The following is a 20,972-nucleotide window of genomic DNA, read 5'->3' on the forward strand; positions in this document are numbered from 1 at the left end:
GATGTAGCAAATTTGTGTACATTCAGTTGAAAGCTGGAACAGGATGCCAGTGTTGCATGCAACACATCCTTTTTTGCCTTGCACAAGTAAAGCTACGGTACAAGCTCCAAGCTCAGGTATTGTACAGTATCTAGTACAGCAAGTAAAACCTCCATCGTCAAATGGTCTAGAAATACACATTAAAAAACTGAAACATACCTCCTTCTCAAAAGCCTGCACCTGCTCCATGCCCCGGGGGTACCCCTCTATGATAAATCCCAGGAGGTCTGGCTGTTTCTGCACCTTGCTCCCTATCTTGGCCTGCACCAACTCAAAGGCCGTCTCCTACATTTTGATGACGAAAGCACAAATTTTCATGGCAAAAAATTGTGCAACTGCATAAGAAAGCAGGGTTTAAGCCAACCTACGAAAAAGGGGCATCCACATGATACATGTACAATGAAGATTGACAAAACAAGGCATGCACAATAACTGATGAGGTTTCTGCAAGATGCCTAGATATCTATATCAGTAAAGTTTTTACCGGAGAGTTTTTACTAGAAACTTTGCCACAAGACCAGAAATGTGTGTTCCTGGTAACTGTGTTTGATCTGCATTTTAATGGACCACTTGCATGTCTGAGTCAGGATTTGCCAACGGAACATTTCCGAGGACAAAGGGACAAGAACGTCATGTTGCACACTTGACACTCATCATGCAGGAAGTGCATTACGACAGGATTCCCCTGCATTTAAAAATTCCATGATTATTCCCTCATTTTTCCCTGATGAATTTTGAGAATTCCAGGATAGTTACTAGTCGTTTGATCTGTTTTCCGTTTGATATCTCTAGAAGCAACTGTAGCCAATCATCGAGTGGATGAACTTGAGACAGAATATAACAGACTGACTACTTTCCTATTTGGACCAATCAATTCCCGGTTTTTTTCCTGCCCAGAGAAAGGGAAACTCATTTCCAAGGTTTTCCGTGATTTCTAGGATGGCTGAGGAACCCTGTGCTGACAACCAGCCCCAGTAGTAGGAACAATGCATGCCATTTTTGGTCGGGAACCGTTTTTTGTGGCTAAGCGAATATCTCTGTAAGCTAAGCCAATTTCCATACTCCAATCAACTGGTCCTTGGTCGGTACTTACGTGGGGCACCATCTGTCCACTCAGCACCAGGTCTGCCAGCATCTCCCATTTCCCCTTGGGGTATTTCTTGATTTTCCTCCTCAGCATGTGACCCACCGAGATGTGCAGGTAGCCGCTGTAGCGATTGGTCAGCCGCTTGCAGTGTTCGCTCTTGCTGCTGCCCGGCCCACCTGTTGTCCAACAGAGTGGACACATGCGAATTGGTATCATTATCAGTATCCTGAGCATTTTGAAGTTAACGTTGTGACTGGACCCCGCAGAATTAACTTTAAGGCCATTCTTTGAGTAATGTACGTTCAACCTTTCATTAGAAAGACCAAATAGAGGTCTCACTTTAGCATGCTGGGCCAAATTTCAGGGTGCTGCTCACGGTTATGCTATTTTTTTGCTAAACACAGCTTAAAATCTGAAGTTGGCACAACTCTCTCTATATACAGCTCTCAGGTTGAAGTTTGGCACCCTTCCGCCATCCTCACCAAAAGTGAACAGTGCATCATCTCCAGTTGTACGATGGGCCAGTTTGGCACAAGTGCTGACTTGTAGGCCAGTGGCCATATTTGAATATTTGGTTCAAATTGGACAAAGTGTTCTTGAAGTACAATTTCCTCTTTTAAAGAAAAACCCAAAAAACAAAAAAAAAACACAAAAAGTAACAACAAATACAGCCCATAATAAAACACAAGTCGCTGGCTTTTTTAACTGTACCTCGGCACCTTTTCCTGTTTGATACAGATGCCTTGGAAAAATTGCTTAATTTTAGGGCCTAATAAATGCATGTGATAAATCAAGGCAATCTTACCAACAACAAAGATGAACCTGGTGTGAGGGGGCAGGACTCCTTGCTTGGCTGTGGCAACCACTCCTGGGGATGTAGGGATGGGCGGTAGAGGGCTGCTACGCTTCATCTCCAACGGAACCTCTGAAAAAGAGTGGGGGGGAGGGAACATGTTCTTAATCAATGCAGATTTCCAACAATATTACAAGGAACCTTCCTGAATCAGCCATATTCTTTGTACCTGACACTTCCAAGGGGTGTCAATTAAGCAACATAAAATAGTAGCTTGACCCATCTTCATGAATCCCATAAAATCCTATCAAGCCTACTAGTGCATTTTGAAGGATCTGGGAAGGATACGGTAATACATTTTGGCAGCAAAGTTACGCTGTTCTAATCCAAAAATTATACTGCATTAGCTTACATGTTTGTGTCGATTGGAATGGAAAATCTTTTACTGATTCTGACATTAGCATGTTGAATACAGATATAGTTTTGAAGCGCAGTTGCAAAAACATGTTTTTCCTTTGCTGCTGCTTTTTTTATATCCAGAGGCTGTGAATTGAACCAAATATTTCCTATTTGCACAAGTCACAGATTTTAAAACTTAAAAACTGTGCATCCAATCAGCTTCCCTGTTATACACCCACTTCAAGTTAACGTCTAGATGAATTTTGCATCTTGTATGGTGATTGGTCCAAAGTTTGTCCATCAACCCAGTAAGTAAATACTTGAAGCATAATGGCAGTACAAGACGTGTACCTGTAGTGAAAGTTGGCTCTCGCTCCATGGGAGCATCACTCGATGGTATTGGGGGCAAAGGGGCTTGACCTTTGACCCCATCCACAAAGGTGTTCCAGCGGACTGCTTCCATCTTGTCATCTTTGATCTTGTTTAGACATTCCAGCATGTACTCTACGTGGTTGCCCGGCTTGTGGTACATCAACCCAGTCATGAGACTCTGCCAACACAAATTTTGACGATGCTGTTATGTCCAATTTCCCACAGAATCCTATGAAACCTACCACTAGATTTTGAAGGATCTGGGAAGAATACAGTTACACTTTGGCAGCAACATTATGCTAGTCTTATCCAAAAAACTGTGCTGCCTTTCTCTCACCCACACCCCCGGCTGCCATCACGTTTATGGAGGTAAAGTTGTTACCACGTCAGCATGTGCAATCTGGTTCTCGGCCACCTTGACAAGTCAAAATCAGTCAGAGGGCTATGCACAGGACATGGCTTAATGCAAGGCAAGCCTCCATGGTGGCCGTTGGCTGTATCTTGGTACTTCACACATAACCGAACTTCCTTTCTGCTTGCTGGGGACCTGACCCCCTCCCCCCAGTGCTGATGGCGCAATGCACATGAGCTGATGGCACCAATGGCACCTCAACAAAAATCAGCAACAAAAAACAGGTGATTTTCTCTTGTCCTGGACATCATAAATGGAACAAAGTGGCATTGGTGTGATCTTGAATTCCTACTTGTATCTGAAGTAGTCTGGAGGTGGTTTGGGAGTGAAGGATTTTTTTAAGGGAAAAAAGTCTGAGATCCATTTGATGTAGAATGGTCTGGTTCCTGTTTCTAATGCACCAGAATGGTGCAAGAAAGTAGACAGAACTCTGTCTAAACTCACGTAAAAATTTTGATTTGATTTATTCACTATTTCCACAAAATATCATTACAAAATTAACAATTCCCAATAGGTGGAAATAGGATAAAGCAAAAAAAGTTAAAATAACTTATTTATGTTACGCCCCAACTATAGCATCAGTCCCAACTATTGTTGGGCCCGTCCCAACTAGAGTGCTACAGTTGGGCCGGCCCAACTACAGCAGAAAGGTCCTGTGTGCATGATGTGCTCAGCATGTGCCAAAGTCATATTGTTTACAGATGTCATGTCACTGGTCATAGGGCTAAGTGCCACATTTTTGATGAATTGTGTCAAGTGTGAGACACATTGACTTGGATAATGTTGAGACATTTCCCACAGACATTGGTCAACAATACTTGGGCTGCACAATACTTGCTGCAGTTGGGCCAGCCCAACTGCAGCACTACAGTTGGGACTGTCCCAACTGTAGTTGGGACTTATGCTATAGTTGGGGCATAACATTTACATTGTGGTCCCAGTTGGTGAGAAAGTTAACCTGAATATAAGTACATTAAATACATAAAAAACCCATCCAAAACTTGTAAAAGCCATCAAAATACAACAAATCAATACACACTATCAGAAAATTGATCTGCAAAAATACGAAAAAGCCTGAAGCTTGTGTTGTTTCACTTAGACACAACTTGTCATGACTTGTACAAATAATCAAAAATATTGTGTTTAGCCCTGTCCTTTACAGATACACTGTACGTGTACATGTTGTTAAGAACAACAAAAAAGCCCCCAAAAAACTATTTTATGAAACAAATAATAACCATCAAACTTTACGCTTAGCACATCATTTAAAACATTAATTAAACAATAGCCACTGCAAAAACAAAATTTATCCTGTTTTTGATGAGTACTAAGATTAACATTACAGATCTAACCTACAAAACAGGAGGGAAAGAATGTTGCATCCTGACTCCACTTCAGCAATTGTGAACAAAGTTCACAAGAAGTTAAGTAAGCGTATTTCCTGAATGTCCTGACAAAAATGGAAATTTTCTCAGACAGTGGGCAGTGCAAGATTCATGTGTGTTCACGTCTTTTCACTTCAGCATTTCTGCAATGAATGGTAATGATGTTAAAAAAATGAAGACAGGATGCAACATTCTTTATGAAAGGTGTAGCCTATAATGCCAATGGTCTAAATGACAGTTGGAAAAAAACCAATGACTAATTCCATAAACTTGATGATATTGCAATTTAATATAGGTCCACTATTTGTCCGGAAATCGGGCAAAGCTTTGCTACATGATTCAACCCCGAGAAGCCAGGCCTTACCTCAAACAACTGGGGAATCTCCCGCTTTGACAGGTAAGTTTTAGTGTCGTCTTTAGATGTCATAATGAAATCGAATCTGTCTCCTACCCCTCAGATTAAACCGTCAGGCCAAATTTTGGCCCTGATTTGTCGCTTTCAATTACCACAACAGGTGGCCACTTATCTGTGTGTAGTCGTCATGCACGTTTCTAGGCAAACATTTGCAGTCTGTTACCATTTATGAAACTACGGCTTCGTTGTCACGGCGGCTCCAAGTGAGGCGAAAAACCATGTATAATCTTGTAATTATTGAACAAAATGGAAAATCTATGAACCATTCGACAACGCAAAAAATAAATAAAGTTGAATAATTACATATTCTGGGCCAGACTGACAAAACCAGCAAGGTAATTTTTTTGGCAGCCGCTGCGCGATGGTAATCGCAGGAACGATACCTAGGTTTAGAAAATCCCCGGGCCATTGACTTCGTGCACTGATGTAGTCTATACATTAACAAAAAGGCACTCACGGTGGCCGAGAGCGGACCAAGCAATTGTACAAATTCATTGTGTCACTGAAGTGGCGGTCGGATTGTGAGCGCACGAATTGACCTCATGCGTATGACGTCAAGTGAGAGGCGATTTCTTTCTTCCACTGGTGTACGCTCGAGTGAAATTTGTGTGCGTTCAATGTAACGATATCAAAATAACTAAGAACAGCCTCTGAGACAACAGCAATTAATGCATAACTTTTATTGGTGTGAATTCTAGTAAAAAGGAGTATTTTGTATGGCTTTAACACAGTTGCAGGCAGTTTAGACAGGTGTTGGGACAACCTCTTAGGGGCGGGTGGCTGGGAGAATTTAGTTGTCCATCTGGTCTAAAATGTGCTGTTGTTGAGACCCTTTAATTAAAATCAAGTTTTGACCTGAACTCATCAATTCCTTAAATGCCATAGACCTCTGTACTGATGACGCCACACTTTGTTTTCCTGTGGTGCTCAGTGAACCATGGGCCCTCTTTCAGTTCATCTATTTATCTATCAGGTATTTATGTGCAATGAAGAAATATCATCCAATCATCCTGAATGTTCTGTGCATAAAAGGTCTGGCTTGGGCAGCATGGGGGGTGGGGACAGACAAATTCAAACTCAAGAGTAACAAAAACAAATTAAATTCTCAAAACTTTTTATTCACAACTGCTTTGAAGCAAAGGAGGAAGAAGTGTGTGGGGGCAGCCTCACTTTGAAAATCGTTCTGCCCCTGCTGCTTTTGAAGTTCTTCAACCTCTGCTATAAATAGTCTGTAGTGTGGTTGTATCCAACTCAACTAGCTAGTGGCTTCCATAGGCACCTATATTATTTCCAGCCACAGCCATGTCTGAAACAACTGGCTGTGGCTGAGAGTAACACACATGCCTATGGGATGTGGCTGCAGCCGACTGCAGCTGGCTTACATAGCCGCCAGCATTATTTCTAGCCATAGCCGTAACATTTGGACAAAGCCTCACATACTTTTAGCTTAAGAAACATGATGAAATTTACAGGAGTTGAGCACTTACACATTCTCCCCTAAGAGTCAGCAGAGTACTGAAGTGAATTATGTCAGCGCACAATGCTGGAAAAAGCCTTGGCGTGAGAACCAGTGCATGAACCAACACACGCATATACTCCACTGGTTGCACTACACTTCCTGGTTCAAATGACGCCACACTTCAGTACTCTATATTCATACTGATAAACTGACTGACAACTATAAAACTGACACTCCTATTTGAATTACTTCTTCAATTTCTACTTGTCTGGTGTCAAATCAGTAACAATGGTACACTTTACAACTGAAGCATGGTAAAGCTTGTTTTCAGCAAGCTTGAATAAACACTGAAAGACCCGTTTAAAGTTGTCATCATCATGAAAATACATCTATTCACATTCAAAATAGACCTCGTGAGGTGCACAGTATTTCACGTCGGCCAGGTAGGAATAGGAGATGACCAGCCCAGCAGGCTAGCGAGCGAAATGTGTCAGGTTGGCCAGGCCAACTGAGTTTCGCTGTGTTGGTGGACCGCTCATTAAACAAAACCCTGGACTCTAAATCCTTGATTGATGTCGAGGTTACGGATGGCCATTCCGTAAATTTCAGTGCCTCTTTAGTGGTGTCCCATGGCAACGGATGACCTTGGCAGCTGGAAGTGTGGAAACATTCCTTCCGCTGAGCAACCAGTTTGTTCCGAGGCTATAATGGTCCAAAGTCATCTCTCTGCAAGCAAGACAAGAGAAATAGCAATTATTTTAGAAACGTGAACATCTTGCCGAAACCAAAAACGAAGAGATGGTTTTGCATAGCATTCATGTTTTTCATTTGACACTTCCAGCCAATAACAATCTCTCGAAGGTACCCTCTTTAAACGAGGCCTTTTCCAATCAAAGAGTTTCTTGACAGTGACTTAACTTCAGGCGGAAGGGAACTGAATGAGAAATGGAATCACCAGAGTTTTCTTGTTTTGATTTGAAAAAGAAGGGTGCATTTAAGGGTGCATTTTTTTCACCGCTGTCCCTGTACACAATTTGACTTCTCCCAAAAACAAGAGGAAACTTTTCAGATTTTAAAGGTCTGAAAAAAAAACAACGCAACATAAACAATCATCAAGCTATTTTTACACATGTATCTGAAAAGTTTAAATCTCTGAACTGAAATTTTTCTAGCTTTTACTGTTGCAGGTGGCATGATTGTTGTATGCTGCGACTCTCTTACCATTTCATTGTAAGTTGTGATATGTTGTCGAATCTTGGAAGTGTCGGTCCACGTCACAAAGTCTTCCATATTCCTGTTATTCCAACAATAGAAAAGCACATTCACAAATTACAACAAATGAAAATACTAACAGCATAATAGCAGCACGTTTCTCTCTCTTTATAGTGACAAAACTTTGTGAATATCAGTTTGAAAACTAAATATGAATACATGGTCTTTTAAACTTCACTATTGATAAACAATATACAATCACAAAAAATCTAACAATTTATGGCGAGAACACCAAAAATCACTATTTTTTCATAAATATTAATTAAGTTCAACTTGTGAAAAAGCTTTTTTAATTTTAGAAGCATGGGGCTGGAGCCATTTTGAACCTTCAGTGCAAGTTCATTAAGCCCATTTAAGAGCTAAGCAAAAGAGTACTGAGCACCAGTCACTGGCAATATATGCCTGGTTACCAGTTTTTGTTTAGTCAACATTTCCTTTCTGAGCTTAGCAAGTTTACCTGTTCACTCTTACCTGGTCACAAGAAATGCTGGATCAAGTATCAGCTCAGGCCCAACTCTAATATCTGGACAGAACAGTTAAGGATCCTTTCCAAAAATTCAATATGACACAATCAAACATATTTTCCAGTACCAGGTTTATTTCCAAGTCTTTGAAAGAAAGGATACGCCCTTGCTCTATAAACCTCACGGCATTGGGCACATCCTCAGCCATCTTCAACTTCACCATGACAACCGGCAGTCGCCTCCTGCAGAATGACGATGCACTGACCTTGTCACAGAGCTCTAGGCTTCTTTTTGTTGGTATAATGCCCATGTTGTACCTGAAATGCAAGGTGGTTGTTGACCTTTAACTTGCAGTAACATCAGCAATACTGCACTAAGACTCTGACTAGTCTATTTTTGTTATGAGCATACTTTAATCTGCACTTGAGATCAAAATCCGAAGTAACATCTTGTACATTCTAACTTAAACTTCAACTCTTTCCTGCACTTTAAAGCCAAATTAAACACTTGTATGAAAGAATGATATATGAATGAGGAGGAATTAGAAACTTACAATTTTTCCAGCAGCTGGGATGTGCTCTGTGTCCGGAACGGGTCCTTTGGGTCCAACTGCTTGATTTTATTGGCTAACGCTCGCACATGACGACTGAGTTTGTTGTATCTGCAAGGTAAACAGAAAAAAATGTCAAAAATAATCTTCAAATTCACTGCAGTTACAGGCATTGTCTTTGATCATCATGACCATGGCATCTTGACTGCACAATGAAACAAGGCACCACCATCATGACCATGAACATGATGAAGACCTTTTCCAAAGACTTTGTGTGATCACATAGTAATATGGCCTGTGGGTACTTCTGAATTATGAAATAAGCCCTATCGACCCTCCCTCAAAAGCTTAATCACAAATTTATTCATGCATTTCTGTGAGTTTTTACACCTCTTAGACCTCAGTCTTACTTTGTGTAGTCCTCTCTCTTCTGGATGTGATACTTTCTCAGCACTTTTACCTCGTGTAAATTGTTGTCCACTTCCCACGAGATAAAGTCAACCTTCTTCAGAAGTTTCTTCTCGTGAAACTTAAGTTTTCTCATGACTATGACTGCAAAACCGTGCAATTAGTGCAAGACGAAATGCATCCTCTCTTTTAAGATTCTACTGTCACTGCAGTCACACACACACACATGGGTGCACAAAATATTCGTACACGAGATATATGTGCAAAATATGCACCGCGTGCTCTGGGTAGGCTGGACCCCTGCCGGATCCCCCATTGACAGTGTTGTCAACGTCAGGGATACAGGTAGCTCTTAGGGCGCCCTCTTTTGTATAAATGAGGCCAGTGTCCAGCTTCCGCTCTTACGTGTTGAGTTATACACCATATAAGTAAAATAAAATTCTTCATTAACATCCTCTAATCAGTGTGTGTTTTTTTTTAAGATGAATTTTACTCATTCAACTGTGAGTTGAGTCTTTTTTTTAAAGATAAGGCTCATTCATTTTGGCCCACGGTCAACGCCAGCGAGCGAGGAAATGCCGGGCGCAAGAGATATTTCAATAGGCCCTATGTAAATTCATTTCTTTAGACTTCCATTGCCAAACCTTCGAGGATTTTTTCAAATAAAGGAATCCCATGCTCGGAGCCTAGAATTCACTTCCTGCACTGTGACCAACAACGGGCCTCGCAATTTTTTTTTCTGGGTAAACTTTCATAAACTCAAAAAGAGCACAGGGGGCCGAATCGGCCCCTGCAACATCTCCAATATCGTCGCATTGAAATTTTGTCACGCGCGCTGTTTAAAGCCGTTGATAGTTTTTAGCCTCATATAGTAATTTTGACACAAATTTTTGTTACAGTTAGGCATCCTGTTCTCGAGCAACGTTCAGTTTTCTGAGACAGGTCAGCGCAAATCTATACTTTTCCCACTGTGCAGGTTCAAATCACGCGGGCCAACTTGGCCGGGTTATGAACTTCAAATATCAATATCATCTAAAACATAGGCTATATTGAACCAAAACCTTCCTGTTGTTTTGGCAATGAGGGTCTATGCGTGAAAATTTTCAACGTGATCGATCATTGTGACGGGGAGAATACGACCCGGCTGGGTGATGCTGGCCCAAAACAACCCGGCTCTTCGACTGTTGATCACAGACTGGCCTTCCTTTTTTTAACCATCAGTCTGGCTTTACGGACAGAGTCAAGTTCAAGACAACTTCAAGTTGACCTCAAGTTCAAATAATCATACGATAATTTCAAACTTAGGTAAGATTTCGACAAGGAAAAGGGCAGGGCTCCGATTATTCACCCCTTGTTCTCGTGCCATGCCATTTGTATTGAAGTTTGCAGAAACATCCATTACAGAATGTCAGCCCGATGCAGACACGCCTTTACGGGATTTATTCTCTATTTCCAAGGATTGATTTGCGCCGGGGAGATATTAAAGTGGATTTATACTCCATTACATGGAAAACAAAGGTGGGTCAAAAATGATCTAACCCATTGATCATTGGTAACGATGTTTGGGCTTCATTGGAACTTGTACAGGTCTGTACTCGCTACGCAGAAGGTACAACCTTAAACATAAAATTTTCAAACGACACCAAATCATACGGATCAAACCCTCTGCATTCCTTCCGGTGTTCTCTTTTAGTTTCCGATAATTATGACATCGATTATGATTAGGTTCATGACGTATCTCGAAGGAGAAAAAGAAACGCGCACACACAGCGATAATTTATACGTGCGCGCCCGCTTTGCAAGTGCGCCTTCGTTTGACGTTTCTGAGACGTCACTTTCAATGCAGCGCGCGTTTCAGCCAGTTACCACGCCAACTGGTGGTTTTTGTTTACTTGCTATTTGGGATTTTTTTGCTCTCACACGTGCTTTGTTAACTTCTCCAAAACATCATTTTAACGATCGTTAATTTGTGACTGCCAACGGAGCGACATTATACTGGGGACATTGCAAACTGTTTCTTGAACCCCTTCCGTCGACAAAACTTCACCATGACTCACTTTGACGTGTTCGTCATCATGACCATACTGGTGGTATGCGGTGCACACACAGGTGAGAAACTTTCAAACTTATTATACTAGAAATCTTGGTCTGTACTTGTATTTTGTCAGAATCTGAGACTCGGGGGCAATGTTTTTTTTTTTTTGTCCTTTTGATTCCACCTTTGGTGAATCCACTGCTATAGGAGCACTGGAATGCCCGGGTAGGCAGGACTACCAATGCTACATCGGGTTTCCATCCGACCTCTTTCCAGCTGGGGCCAACCAAGCTGCGGCTACGGGCGCGCTGGGCCTCATCCTAGACGCTGCTCGCGGTCGGTGGGCCGCATTCATTAGGGCCGCCGAGAGTGCGTCCCAGGAAGCCGAACAATCTGCACGCTCCATCAACGGCACCACCCCGACAGACGCACCGATCGGTCCCTCGTCGGCCTCGAGCAGCGACGACGAAGAAGACTTCGACTTCAAGATCTGGATCCCAGAAGAGTGGGAATTGCCGCCGGTAATCAACTCAACCCAAACACCGTGCTCTGATCTTGAGATGAATCCACCATCAGCCGATGAATTGCCAATTGCTGATGAGCTTGAGAAGAGTGAGCAAGCTCAAAGCGAAGTGGACAAAGGTACATGTTTTAAATTATTTCGAAAGTTCATTCGTATCGTTTCGTTGTTTTCTTTCGTATAATTACTGTTTCTTTCTCTTTCTCAACACAGATGTAACTGATTCATCTGTTGTCCCTATTCTGCCGTGTCTTTTTTATCATATCACCGAACGGGCAGTGTTACATCGAACTTTTTTCTTTGCAGCTGCCTGTTTCGTGTGCTTTCCTTCAGCTGCAATGGACGACGCTTCAAGAAATCTTACTTATGATGAAATCGACGCCATGCCATTCCGACCAACCTCCCACTGGCACACCATCTCCGCTTGGCTGGACTGGTTCCTGACTCACCTCCTCCTCCACCACGCCGCACATGCACAGCTCCAGATCGACACCCAAGGTCCGTACTCTGGCACCATCGCGACGACGGTGACGTCACCCGCGACGACCAGTCATTGCCGAGCCTTCGTCGCCCTGGACCTGAGCGGTGAGATTCGCCCCGGAAATGTGTTCGTCGAGAAGCCGCCCCTGCCGGCCTGGGCCACCCGGACCGTGTCCGTGGCCTTCGTCGTGGTGCTGCTGTGTCTCCTCAGTCCCGCGTGCTTCATCGGAGAAGAGCAAAAGAAAGAATCGCGGGAGACCAAGGCGCTGAAGAGACGTAAAGGGAACGAGCATCGCAGAAACGGCCGTCGATATGCTGCATACATGAACGCTAAAGGACGCCAATAGATCAATCACACTTCATTAGAACTTGAGAAATCTGCGCTGGCTGTAGGCCTGCATTGAGCCAGCAGAACTTACAAGGACGCGGGAATATGGACAGTACAATCTGCCTTAGTCTTTGCTTCAAGTTTTCGTATTAAAGAAGCAAGAAATTCGCATCAGGAACTGTATTAAAGAGTAGGATCGACTTCAAACTGTCTCAGCAAATCTGAGAGAAAGACTGAGAAAGTTGACAAGCTTCATCGTGTTTCACCATCGCATGAGAATAGCGAAATAAATTTATCACGTGCAAGCAGAATCTAGAAAAAGGACTAGAAATGGACAGTTGACTCTGCCAGAAATAATTGCCTGCACTTGTCACTGAAAACAGAACATATTGCATTAGATAGGATGATAATTATTGTACTCGCAATATCAAGAAAAAAAGACCATAAAATCAACGGTATAATCTGTTATTAAAGTGGTAGTTGATAGCCGTTGCCAAGAACTAAACCTTAAACATCGATTTCTCAGTTTATCATCTTCCGATTTCTCCGATCGTAGTGATATTTCATCGTATGAATAAAAAGCAAGAAACCACTCCGCATTGTAATTCATGAAAAACCATTTATGTCACAGTATAACAATTTGGCAGTAACAGTAACATTATGCTGAAAGGGCAATTGAATCATGGAATAAACTGAATATGAAAGATTAATCTAAGATGACGATTATGGCTTTTAATTATATGCGGTTACTGTTCTGCCAAAAAATCTTCCTGGTGAAACTTTGGATGTTAATTGCATAAGGTTAGTGGATTTGAATTGGATGGAATGTAATGGGCAATTCCGGCTGAAAAACGGATCTTACCGTTTATACCGTCAGCAGCTGAAAGCACGTAGCTAGTGGCTATAGGGACCCCAGCTGGACCAACGATGCAAAAACTGTGGTGTTAAAATCAACACTTTTTGGTGTTATCAGATGACCACACCAAAGTGTGTTACTTCAACACCGCTTGTGTTACTTTGCACACCTATGAGCGCACTGGAGGGTGTTAAAAGTAACACCAAACAACCAAAATTTTAACATCGGTGAAAGGTGTTGTTGTAGTCCTCTGATAACACGGGGGGTGTTAAATTTCACACCCCAGTTTTTTGCAGTGAAGAGAGGGCGCAATTTTCCTAGCAGCAGAGGCTCATTTGGTGGTTACTGACTCACCAGTGGTTCACGAAACGACTATGAAACGCAAGCGTTGCACTGAGTCGCTTCTGCTTAAGGCGGATATACGTCCATTTCCCATAGATTTGCATTGTTTTGTTGGCCGTAGCCAAGACTTACAGACACAGCCTTAGTATCTCACCAGTGCAGATCCTGAATGCAACCGGCAACCTGAAATTGGGTCACAATTGCAAGGATACAGCATTGTCGTGGGGTGTGTGCTTATACTTCAGTGAACTAAGGGGCGAATTCGGAATATTTTGACCGGGTGAAAAGTATGGTATGTGATTCAAAGTTTAGTAAGCGGCGACAGACATTAGTGAGACCAAGAATTGCTTTATGGTTGTAAATGAAGAAGGTGGAAAGCAGTACGTTCAAAAGTATACCGTGAATCAAAGTTTTCTTTTAGTCAGGGTTAGTTTACAGTTGAAATTTCCGAACATTAGAAGGTCGAGTTTTTACGTATCCAGAGTCGTGCACAACCTTCATAGCTCCTAAGCGCTCGTCTTACTCAACCTGCGAACTGTTTGAGGCGGAGCGCTCAAAATTCTCCTACGTTTTTCTGAGCTCAATTGGTGGATTAATGCCTTTTATTACCCATTATGAAAGTCGTTTTAGCCGTCCACGAGTCGGCTCAGGGTTGAAGTAGTAGACTGTCCTCGAGTCACTGAATGGAAAATCACTTCTAGTGACATGTTAACTAACAAGGTCAGATGACAAGAAAGTTCTAGTTACCGAACGTACATGTAGCGCATTTCATAACAAAGAGCAAGAGGCCTATTCTTATGTTTGAATGTAGGCAACGGGGTGTTGTAAGTAACCACGAAGCCTACCTGGTAACTTCATGTACACACAACCACAAGTCTGACCTCAAGGCACCACTGGCTGTCGCTTGGTTGGCTTCAGTGCACCACTTACCATTTTGCCATGAGTAGGCCATTCAACTTGACGGTCTACATCTTGCCTATTGTGTAATTTCAGTTTCTTGTTTACCTACAAGGCATCCAGTGGCGCACGGGGGGGGGTGTCTCAGGGGCTTGAGCCTCCAACCCAAGAGGTTGTCAAGATGTGTAACTTTCTGCAAAACGAGGAAACAAAAACTGCACATCCCAGACCCCTGTGGAGCGGGGAGGGGGATCATCAACTATAAGGGATCGATTCTGGTCCGAACCCCGTCCCTGGCCCCCCAAACGACAAATCCAGACCCAAGTGCATTTAGAATCTCCAGCATAAACTCATTTTCATTTGCAAATTGGGCTACATGGTAAACTCTTGGTGGCGCCTGCTATTTTTTCAATCGCTTGTGTTTGGCTCAGAGCAAAGCTCAATAAATTTTAGAATACAGGATGACATAAATATTGGCGTATGTGTATCAATAAGAGTGTCCCTGATGACTAAAAGTTATGAACAAAAGAAACACGAGAGAAGCTATTTACTTATAAATAGAACCAGATAGTTTGAACGGTTCCTAGTCATACATACACTATGAATGTTTTATAAATCACTTTCACAATGTTAGACATACTGTTGGTTCGCAACTTCGCGGAGAATACGGGCGCTGTTGTGAAACGCCCGTACAGAGTTATGTTGCCAGTTTTGGGATCAAAGAAGTTTTTGCCAGATTTTCCTCGTTCCTGAAATCTTGAAAACTCTTTCATTCATGTTGAAAAAGTTCATTGTCTGCAATATGGAATGCAGGTAGGTGTTCCATAATCATTAATACATGACTTACCTTGGCAAAATACTTCATATCTGTATTATACAGAAATAGGCCTACTCGAATATACTTGGAGCCTAAGATACGTCGTCTTATAATTGAGCCAGAATTTTCTTCATTCTTGTCTCTTTGATGTCTGGGTTAGGCCCCTATCGCGTAATTATGACAGCAAGCAAACTGCTCAGAGTAAAAGTTAAAGATTTATTAGAAAATGAATTCTTTTGGTGTTTCCATCAAAGTTTTATAAGTCTTAATGAACACAAAACGCATGACTTTTTTCCATTCTAGAAGGTCTTTTCTTAAGAACGCCCGTTTCCTCTCTTGACGTCTCACGCCTGACCAGGGACAATATTACCATTTTTCCACCGCACAAAAAGGGTCAAAAATTAACAGGTTATCTGGGTTATTCAGCGTGCGGGTTCTTAAGCCCAGCGCCCATTCATGGGTGCTCAGTCTGGCGCAACCGACCCATCCTTCCAGCAAGAGAAAAAAACGGGGACATTCCTCCGGTACTGGCCCATGCCAGGCATAGCCCATTGGACAATACCGGTACTAGAAGACCCGACCACTACCCTAAAAGGAGGTGGTTGGTTCTGGGGTGGGCTTGGCGATCTGAAGTTTCCGTTTGGGCGTGGCCGTGTGCCCGCAGTGGGAAATTGAAGAATTTTGTTTGGTGGTTGGGTGATAAGTGTCGACGAAATGATTGAGCAGAGTTTTGACATGACAGTGAGTTGGGCCCAAAGTCCGACCACAGAAATTTCTCAACTTCATAAATGTGAAAAAATATACAGTGTGTGCTGTAAGGCTCTTTTCTCCAAAAATCTACGTAACTGTTAACGACGTCCACTTTCTGCCTAAACTCGCCAAAGCACTCGTTTTCCGTCCCCTACAACCCCCCAAGAAAAAAGAAAAAGAAAGAAAAATTATATGGACAACCTCTTTTATGGTCGGGGTGTAAAGATCAGAAATTGTCTCAAGACATTTCGAAGAACAGTTCTTCTAAAATCGTCGTTATCACGAGTCCAGTAATATAGTACTTTTCATTGATCCTGACAGAACCAAACACGTAAAAAAAAACATCGGTTTGAATTTCTTATTTGTATATTTGTTCTGTGGATCGCTCAAACTCGTTCGAATTTCATTTTAAAATTTCGTTGTGTTTTATGTTCATCGCAAATAGGGGAGATAAACAAAAGCTTGATTTTGGGAAAAGTTATCAGCTGGCTTCCCCTCCGAGTTGGTCAGTCACTGACAAAAAGGAACCCCCCTTTTAGCCGAATGCAAACATTAAGACGCCGGACCAAATTTCACTATGAAAGGCCGAAGGAGTGGGGCTTACGTAACGTGCTTTCAGAGGCGAGGGGGGATAAAAAGGTTAGCGGCCGTTTCTGGGAGGGGCTTTTCAGCGTGCCTTGAATTCGGGAAACCTTGTACAATTTTCACTCGGTGCGTAAACGTGGCCTGCCATTCGAGTATTTGGGTGGTGTTCAAACGGTCAGTGCTGGTTTCTCTCCGTTCGCGACACCGAACATGACGCCGAAGATGCTCGGCCTAGCTGCCCTGGTGGCAGCTCTGTTTTACCTAGCCTGTTCAACTTCTGCAAAACCGCTTACACAGGTGAGAAGACTTTTTTAAATCAAATATTTCTCTTTGAATTTAATTTTAAAGAAACCGATATGTAATAGACGGCAATGATTGGATAAGTGTGTGTTACACAAATCAGGGGTCACCCAAAAAACGGATTTAAGTTTTGCAAGTCTTATATTCATATTTTGCCATTTTTAAAAGACTTTTAATGAGTATTTTGCACGCGCTTCGAGATAATTGCAAATTTGCCATAAGGCTGACTTTGTGGTGCCATTTGCCCCCTAGATATTTCTTGTCTCTCGAGTTTTTTCAAGGCCACACCCAAGGTGCCGATCGAAACGTGAATCAATGAAAGTTGGACGGTTAACTGCATTATTTTATCAACGAACAACGTGATTAATGGATAGAGCCGAGCTTTGTCATACTTGCGCGGTACAGACACTAGATAGTCTTTATTAAGACGTGTTTAGCAGCCGATGTGAAATTCTCACTGGGAAAGGAATCTTGGCAAATTGCAATAAATACTTTCCCTCAAGTTGAATTCCTTGATTTTCGTTGTAGCTGTTAAAGCGTTTTGCTCTTCTGAAGTAAACAGGATTTTGAACTTAATAAGCTTACTTAATACATGTACCTCTAATCAGGATTTTTTTTAATTGAAAAAAGTATCGAGTTTTGAGACCGATGATAGCATCCATGGCTTTGATCTATGTACGTGATTCCCATCTTTATAATGAGCAAATCGGTTACCCAAGGTCGAGGGCTGGTGTGTACATTTGTATCCGTTGATAAGAGCCCCGCACAAAGCTACGGTTTTCTAATTAGAAACTTCACAACCAGTTGACCTATTATTGATAACGAAAATTAGTAAACTTTTTCACAATCCTGCAGAACATGTTCTTCATAAGACATGAGTGGTATTATATAAAGTGGGTATAAATGTGCAGCGTTTGTACTGATTTCAGTCACTGCAGCTTTAGTTTCCAGTACTCTAAATAGGTCTACAGGTAATGGCAAGATGCGTTTGAAACACTGAGAAGACAAACTTTTGGAAACTTGGAATGCCTTTTTGGTAAATGCGTATGTTATATTATCAACATTTCATTTGTAACTCGTTTTTCGTACACGTGCCTGTGCATTCAAAATATAGCAGGATCTGGGCACACAGGAAAAACAGATATGTTTTATTTGTAATGACGATTGTACATTGGCGTGACTTATCCTTTAATACACCAAATGTAAACAACTTGGGCAGACAGAATACGGTCTTAAATCGACCGCCAACCTCAATCGGAAATACGTGGGCGTTGGCCGTTCGTCCCCCCGGCCTAAAAAACCCAGTGTCACCGGCCATCCGACCCGTCTTAGAAAGCTCACGCCATCCCTGCCCCTGAGTTAGCAAGACAGTCTATGGAAGCCCCGACGACAAAAAGATCTTCCTGAATTGTCCCTGTCCTATTCATTCAAGAATGTGATCAGCATACAACTACAGCGTTTGTGTGTAGCTTGAATAGAGCGTTACGGTACCACAAGGGTCTTGGCTATACGCATAGTTATACAATGCCCATGGACAGGTTGCGCCTTTCAAATGGAGAAGCTTAGCAAATCGAAGAAGCGATCCCCAAACAATCATAATGCCGAGGCTCTCCCAAGTAAGGAAGCCATGATTTATCCACAAGATTGGAGTCTTATTAAAAGAAAAGGTTTTCATAGTCATCTTGGTGTGAAAAAAAGTAGGCTAATGGATACCGATAAGACTTCTGGAAATTCGAAACCAGTGCAACGGTACTGTTTGTTGTTGGACTTCTTGAACGACACTAGTGGGTCTTTCATAAAGGCATCAAGTACTTGATTATGTAGATCAAGGGCGTCGCGCTTTTCAAATGTAAAACGTCTCAACTTGGCTGAAGCCAATGGCCGGTTCTGTGTTATATGCAGGATAGACCAAAGATCTCGCACATTATACTGTCGTAGGATGCGCTCGAAAAGTCTGTAACACCAACTGCGATGACAAACTGCAAAAAACTTCGTCAAATTTCAACAAACCGATGGCAAAATCCCAATGCCATCATGTCCATGTCCCCTATGTGATACACAGAACCATACACACTGTATATGTGAGACACGTGACATGATTCACGTTGCAATTTCATGTGAAAAAGATGCAAGGAAAAATCGAAAGCTTTCTTCAATCGGCATTTACCAACAGTGAATAAGTAGTGCTCTTCGTTTTATAACTCGATATCCTCATGTAGTAAGGGACTTTGAAAATGAAAAAACACAGTGCCATCTATCTGCAAATAACGTCCTTCTGATAGTTATCCAGACCGTCTTGAAGATTTGGGTTGTCAGCTACCGAACTACACTTTCGCTTCGACCCAGTGAATTCGAGTCCATGTACATGGGCCACTGTTACAGAACCGCGTCATTCCACTGACGCACTATACGCATCCTTGATTCACTGAACCGTGGCACAACCACTGCCCGCGCGCCCCGTCATCTTAGGCGGTGATATGATGCAGGGAAGAGTTCCATTGTGTCTCGTGTTTGCCCAGTCTTCCCTGGCATGCCTATGCGTCGCCGTAATCCGTGTTTATGTAAACGAATCGCCGCTCTGTGAATTTCATTCACAGGGGACTTGTAAGAGCCTTTGACAGACTAAGCTTGAGAATACTGAAGAAATGGAACAGCGGACGAGGCAGCATGATGATGTTGTTGGACAATCTTAAAACCAACCGATATGGCATTGTGTACTGACAATGATTTTTATACACAATTAATTTTTGCTCGTCAGAAATCTACAGGAAGTAAGAGTTAAGAAGTTGAAACTTACACCTTTTCAGTCAAATCGGTGCTTCAGTTAGCTTCGTGACGATCTTTTAGTCTCTGTTCGATATACTGATAGACAGAAGTCAACGAAGCTTGCATCTGTTCACTGAATGTTTCAGTAAGTTTAATTACTGACGTCAAATCTCCCTGGATGGGCGTGTCATTTCTTATCAATGTCTGTGTACATACAGTAATTACGAAAACACCTCCATCTTCTCTATACGGCCAAATCCAACCATCAGAATATTATTTTTGAACACTTTCGAACTTTAGAGGGAAATTAACCGGTTGATTTCGCTCTAAAGTTCACTCTAATTTTGCCAAAATTTTGTTCTGAAATTGTAATAAATGGTTACCAGTTCCAATGAAAGCGTAAAGTCCAATCATTGACATTTATCCAATTTGTAGCATTTTTCCTGAGACTACTGGTGCATTACAAAACTCGCTGTTTCTATCGTTTAGGGTCTAGAGCTGAGCTCTGCTGATCGGCTTCATTACTTTGGCCAAACGGAAGGTGAGTAATGTACACTTTTACAACCTTTTGAGTAAAAAAGTTCCCGCAAATTCTTAATAAGAGAAAGATTACTACATATTGTTCTTACTTTGCTTCTATTATGCATGCAGTCATACATTGATTTAACTCCAAATCCTGACATGTTTTGTTTCAAACCTCTTACGGATGGTAAAATAAAATTGATTGGAAAATGGACTTACAAAACGACTGAAGACGCAAGTCCCTTAGCTGTTCATTTATACAAATTTTTCAACGAGTGATGATCAAGCCAATGAAGTGTCCTTGTGTTCAAATGTACCTGTGGGCATTCTACGATATGGTCGGTATTCACCTTGGCAGAACAATGCAATCGCTTACCAGGTCGTTTTAATGAACAACTTGTGGAAGATGGTTACCCGTTTATGCCATTGCCCTTGTAAACCACCACCGGTCCCTTTTGTTCAATGTTTTTGCTCTGTACGGAAAAATGCAGAAGTTATGGCCCTTGAGGTAACCTTTAATAATCCAATACATTTGGCATTATTAGTGGTCGCACTGATAAGAAATCTTACTAGCAAGAATGAAGCATTGTCGGTTATTATCAACCATTTATGGCATCAAAGTTGCTAAAATGTGTCACGTTTACGTGTAGGCCTATATGCATTTTGGGAATAGTTCCAAATATGAACATTACCAATTTTCCCCGCCGTGGTTTATCACC

At 42.1% G+C, this 20,972-nt stretch overlaps 4 protein-coding genes across 6 annotated transcripts in view; 2 read left to right on the forward strand and 2 right to left on the reverse strand.

Moving 5' to 3' along the window:
• LOC110975758 (uncharacterized) overlaps positions 1 to 5,147 on the reverse strand; it is an 18,978-nt gene extending 13,831 nt beyond the window's left edge. The window contains exons 1-5 of one of the 2 annotated variants that reach the window (XM_022228515.2): positions 4,852 to 5,147; positions 2,670 to 2,868; positions 1,932 to 2,051; positions 1,133 to 1,302; positions 199 to 324 (exon numbers count right to left, since the gene is read on the reverse strand). In XM_022228515.2, coding sequence (XP_022084207.2) covers positions 199 to 324; positions 1,133 to 1,302; positions 1,932 to 2,051; positions 2,670 to 2,868; positions 4,852 to 4,914 — 678 coding nt within the window. In that variant the 5' untranslated portion in view covers positions 4,915 to 5,147. The remainder of the gene's footprint in view (positions 1 to 198; positions 325 to 1,132; positions 1,303 to 1,931; positions 2,052 to 2,669; positions 2,869 to 4,851) is intronic. The other variant, XM_022228514.2, reaches the window with a different exon arrangement.
• LOC110975759 (uncharacterized) overlaps positions 1 to 13,133 on the forward strand; it is an 18,507-nt gene extending 5,374 nt beyond the window's left edge. Inside the window, exons 2-4 of one of the 2 annotated variants that reach the window (XM_022228518.2) lie at positions 4,783 to 4,884; positions 11,298 to 11,732; positions 11,917 to 13,133. In XM_022228518.2, the coding sequence (XP_022084210.2) occupies positions 4,783 to 4,884; positions 11,298 to 11,732; positions 11,917 to 12,437 (1,058 nt within the window). In that variant the 3' untranslated portion in view covers positions 12,438 to 13,133. Of the gene's footprint in view, positions 1 to 4,782; positions 4,885 to 9,422; positions 11,165 to 11,297; positions 11,733 to 11,916 lie in introns of those variants that run through there. The other variant, XM_022228519.2, reaches the window with a different exon arrangement.
• Positions 6,000 to 9,291, reverse strand: LOC110975762 (U3 small nucleolar ribonucleoprotein IMP3-like). The gene is made up of 6 exons (XM_022228523.2): positions 9,058 to 9,291; positions 8,651 to 8,758; positions 8,260 to 8,414; positions 8,105 to 8,156; positions 7,583 to 7,655; positions 6,000 to 7,087 (listed from the first exon to the last, which is right to left on the reverse strand). The coding sequence occupies exons 1-6, from the start codon at positions 9,189 to 9,191 to the stop codon at positions 7,064 to 7,066; spliced, it is 546 nt and encodes a 181-aa protein (XP_022084215.1). The 5' UTR covers positions 9,192 to 9,291; the 3' UTR covers positions 6,000 to 7,063.
• A 3,610-nt stretch (positions 13,134 to 16,743) lies between the features above and the next one.
• Positions 16,744 to 20,972, forward strand: part of LOC110975757 (uncharacterized) — a 53,629-nt gene continuing 49,400 nt past the window's right edge. The window contains exons 1-2 of the mRNA XM_022228513.2: positions 16,744 to 16,962; positions 20,221 to 20,272. Of these exons, the coding sequence (XP_022084205.2) occupies positions 16,876 to 16,962; positions 20,221 to 20,272 (139 nt within the window). The 5' untranslated portion in view covers positions 16,744 to 16,875. The remainder of the gene's footprint in view (positions 16,963 to 20,220; positions 20,273 to 20,972) is intronic.

The sequence above is a fragment of the Acanthaster planci genome, linkage group LG11 (assembly GCF_054643075.1).
Source record: "Acanthaster planci isolate LZ-2023a linkage group LG11, COTS_SCS, whole genome shotgun sequence".
In the NCBI taxonomy this organism is placed as follows: domain Eukaryota; kingdom Metazoa; phylum Echinodermata; class Asteroidea; order Valvatida; family Acanthasteridae; genus Acanthaster; species Acanthaster planci.

Excerpts from the sequence above, each read along its gene's own strand:
- LOC110975762 (XM_022228523.2), bottom strand. The coding sequence starts at position 9,191 with ATGAGAAAACTTAAGTTTCACGAGAAGAAACTTCTGAAGAAGGTTGAC. Across the intron at positions 8,415-8,650 it reads TCCCAGCTGCTGGAAAAATT|GTACAACATGGGCATTATAC; the intron begins GTAAGTTTCTAA and ends CTTGCATTTCAG. Across the intron at positions 7,656-8,104 it reads CCAGCATTTCTTGTGACCAG|GAATATGGAAGACTTTGTGA; the intron begins GTAAGAGTGAAC and ends TTGGAATAACAG.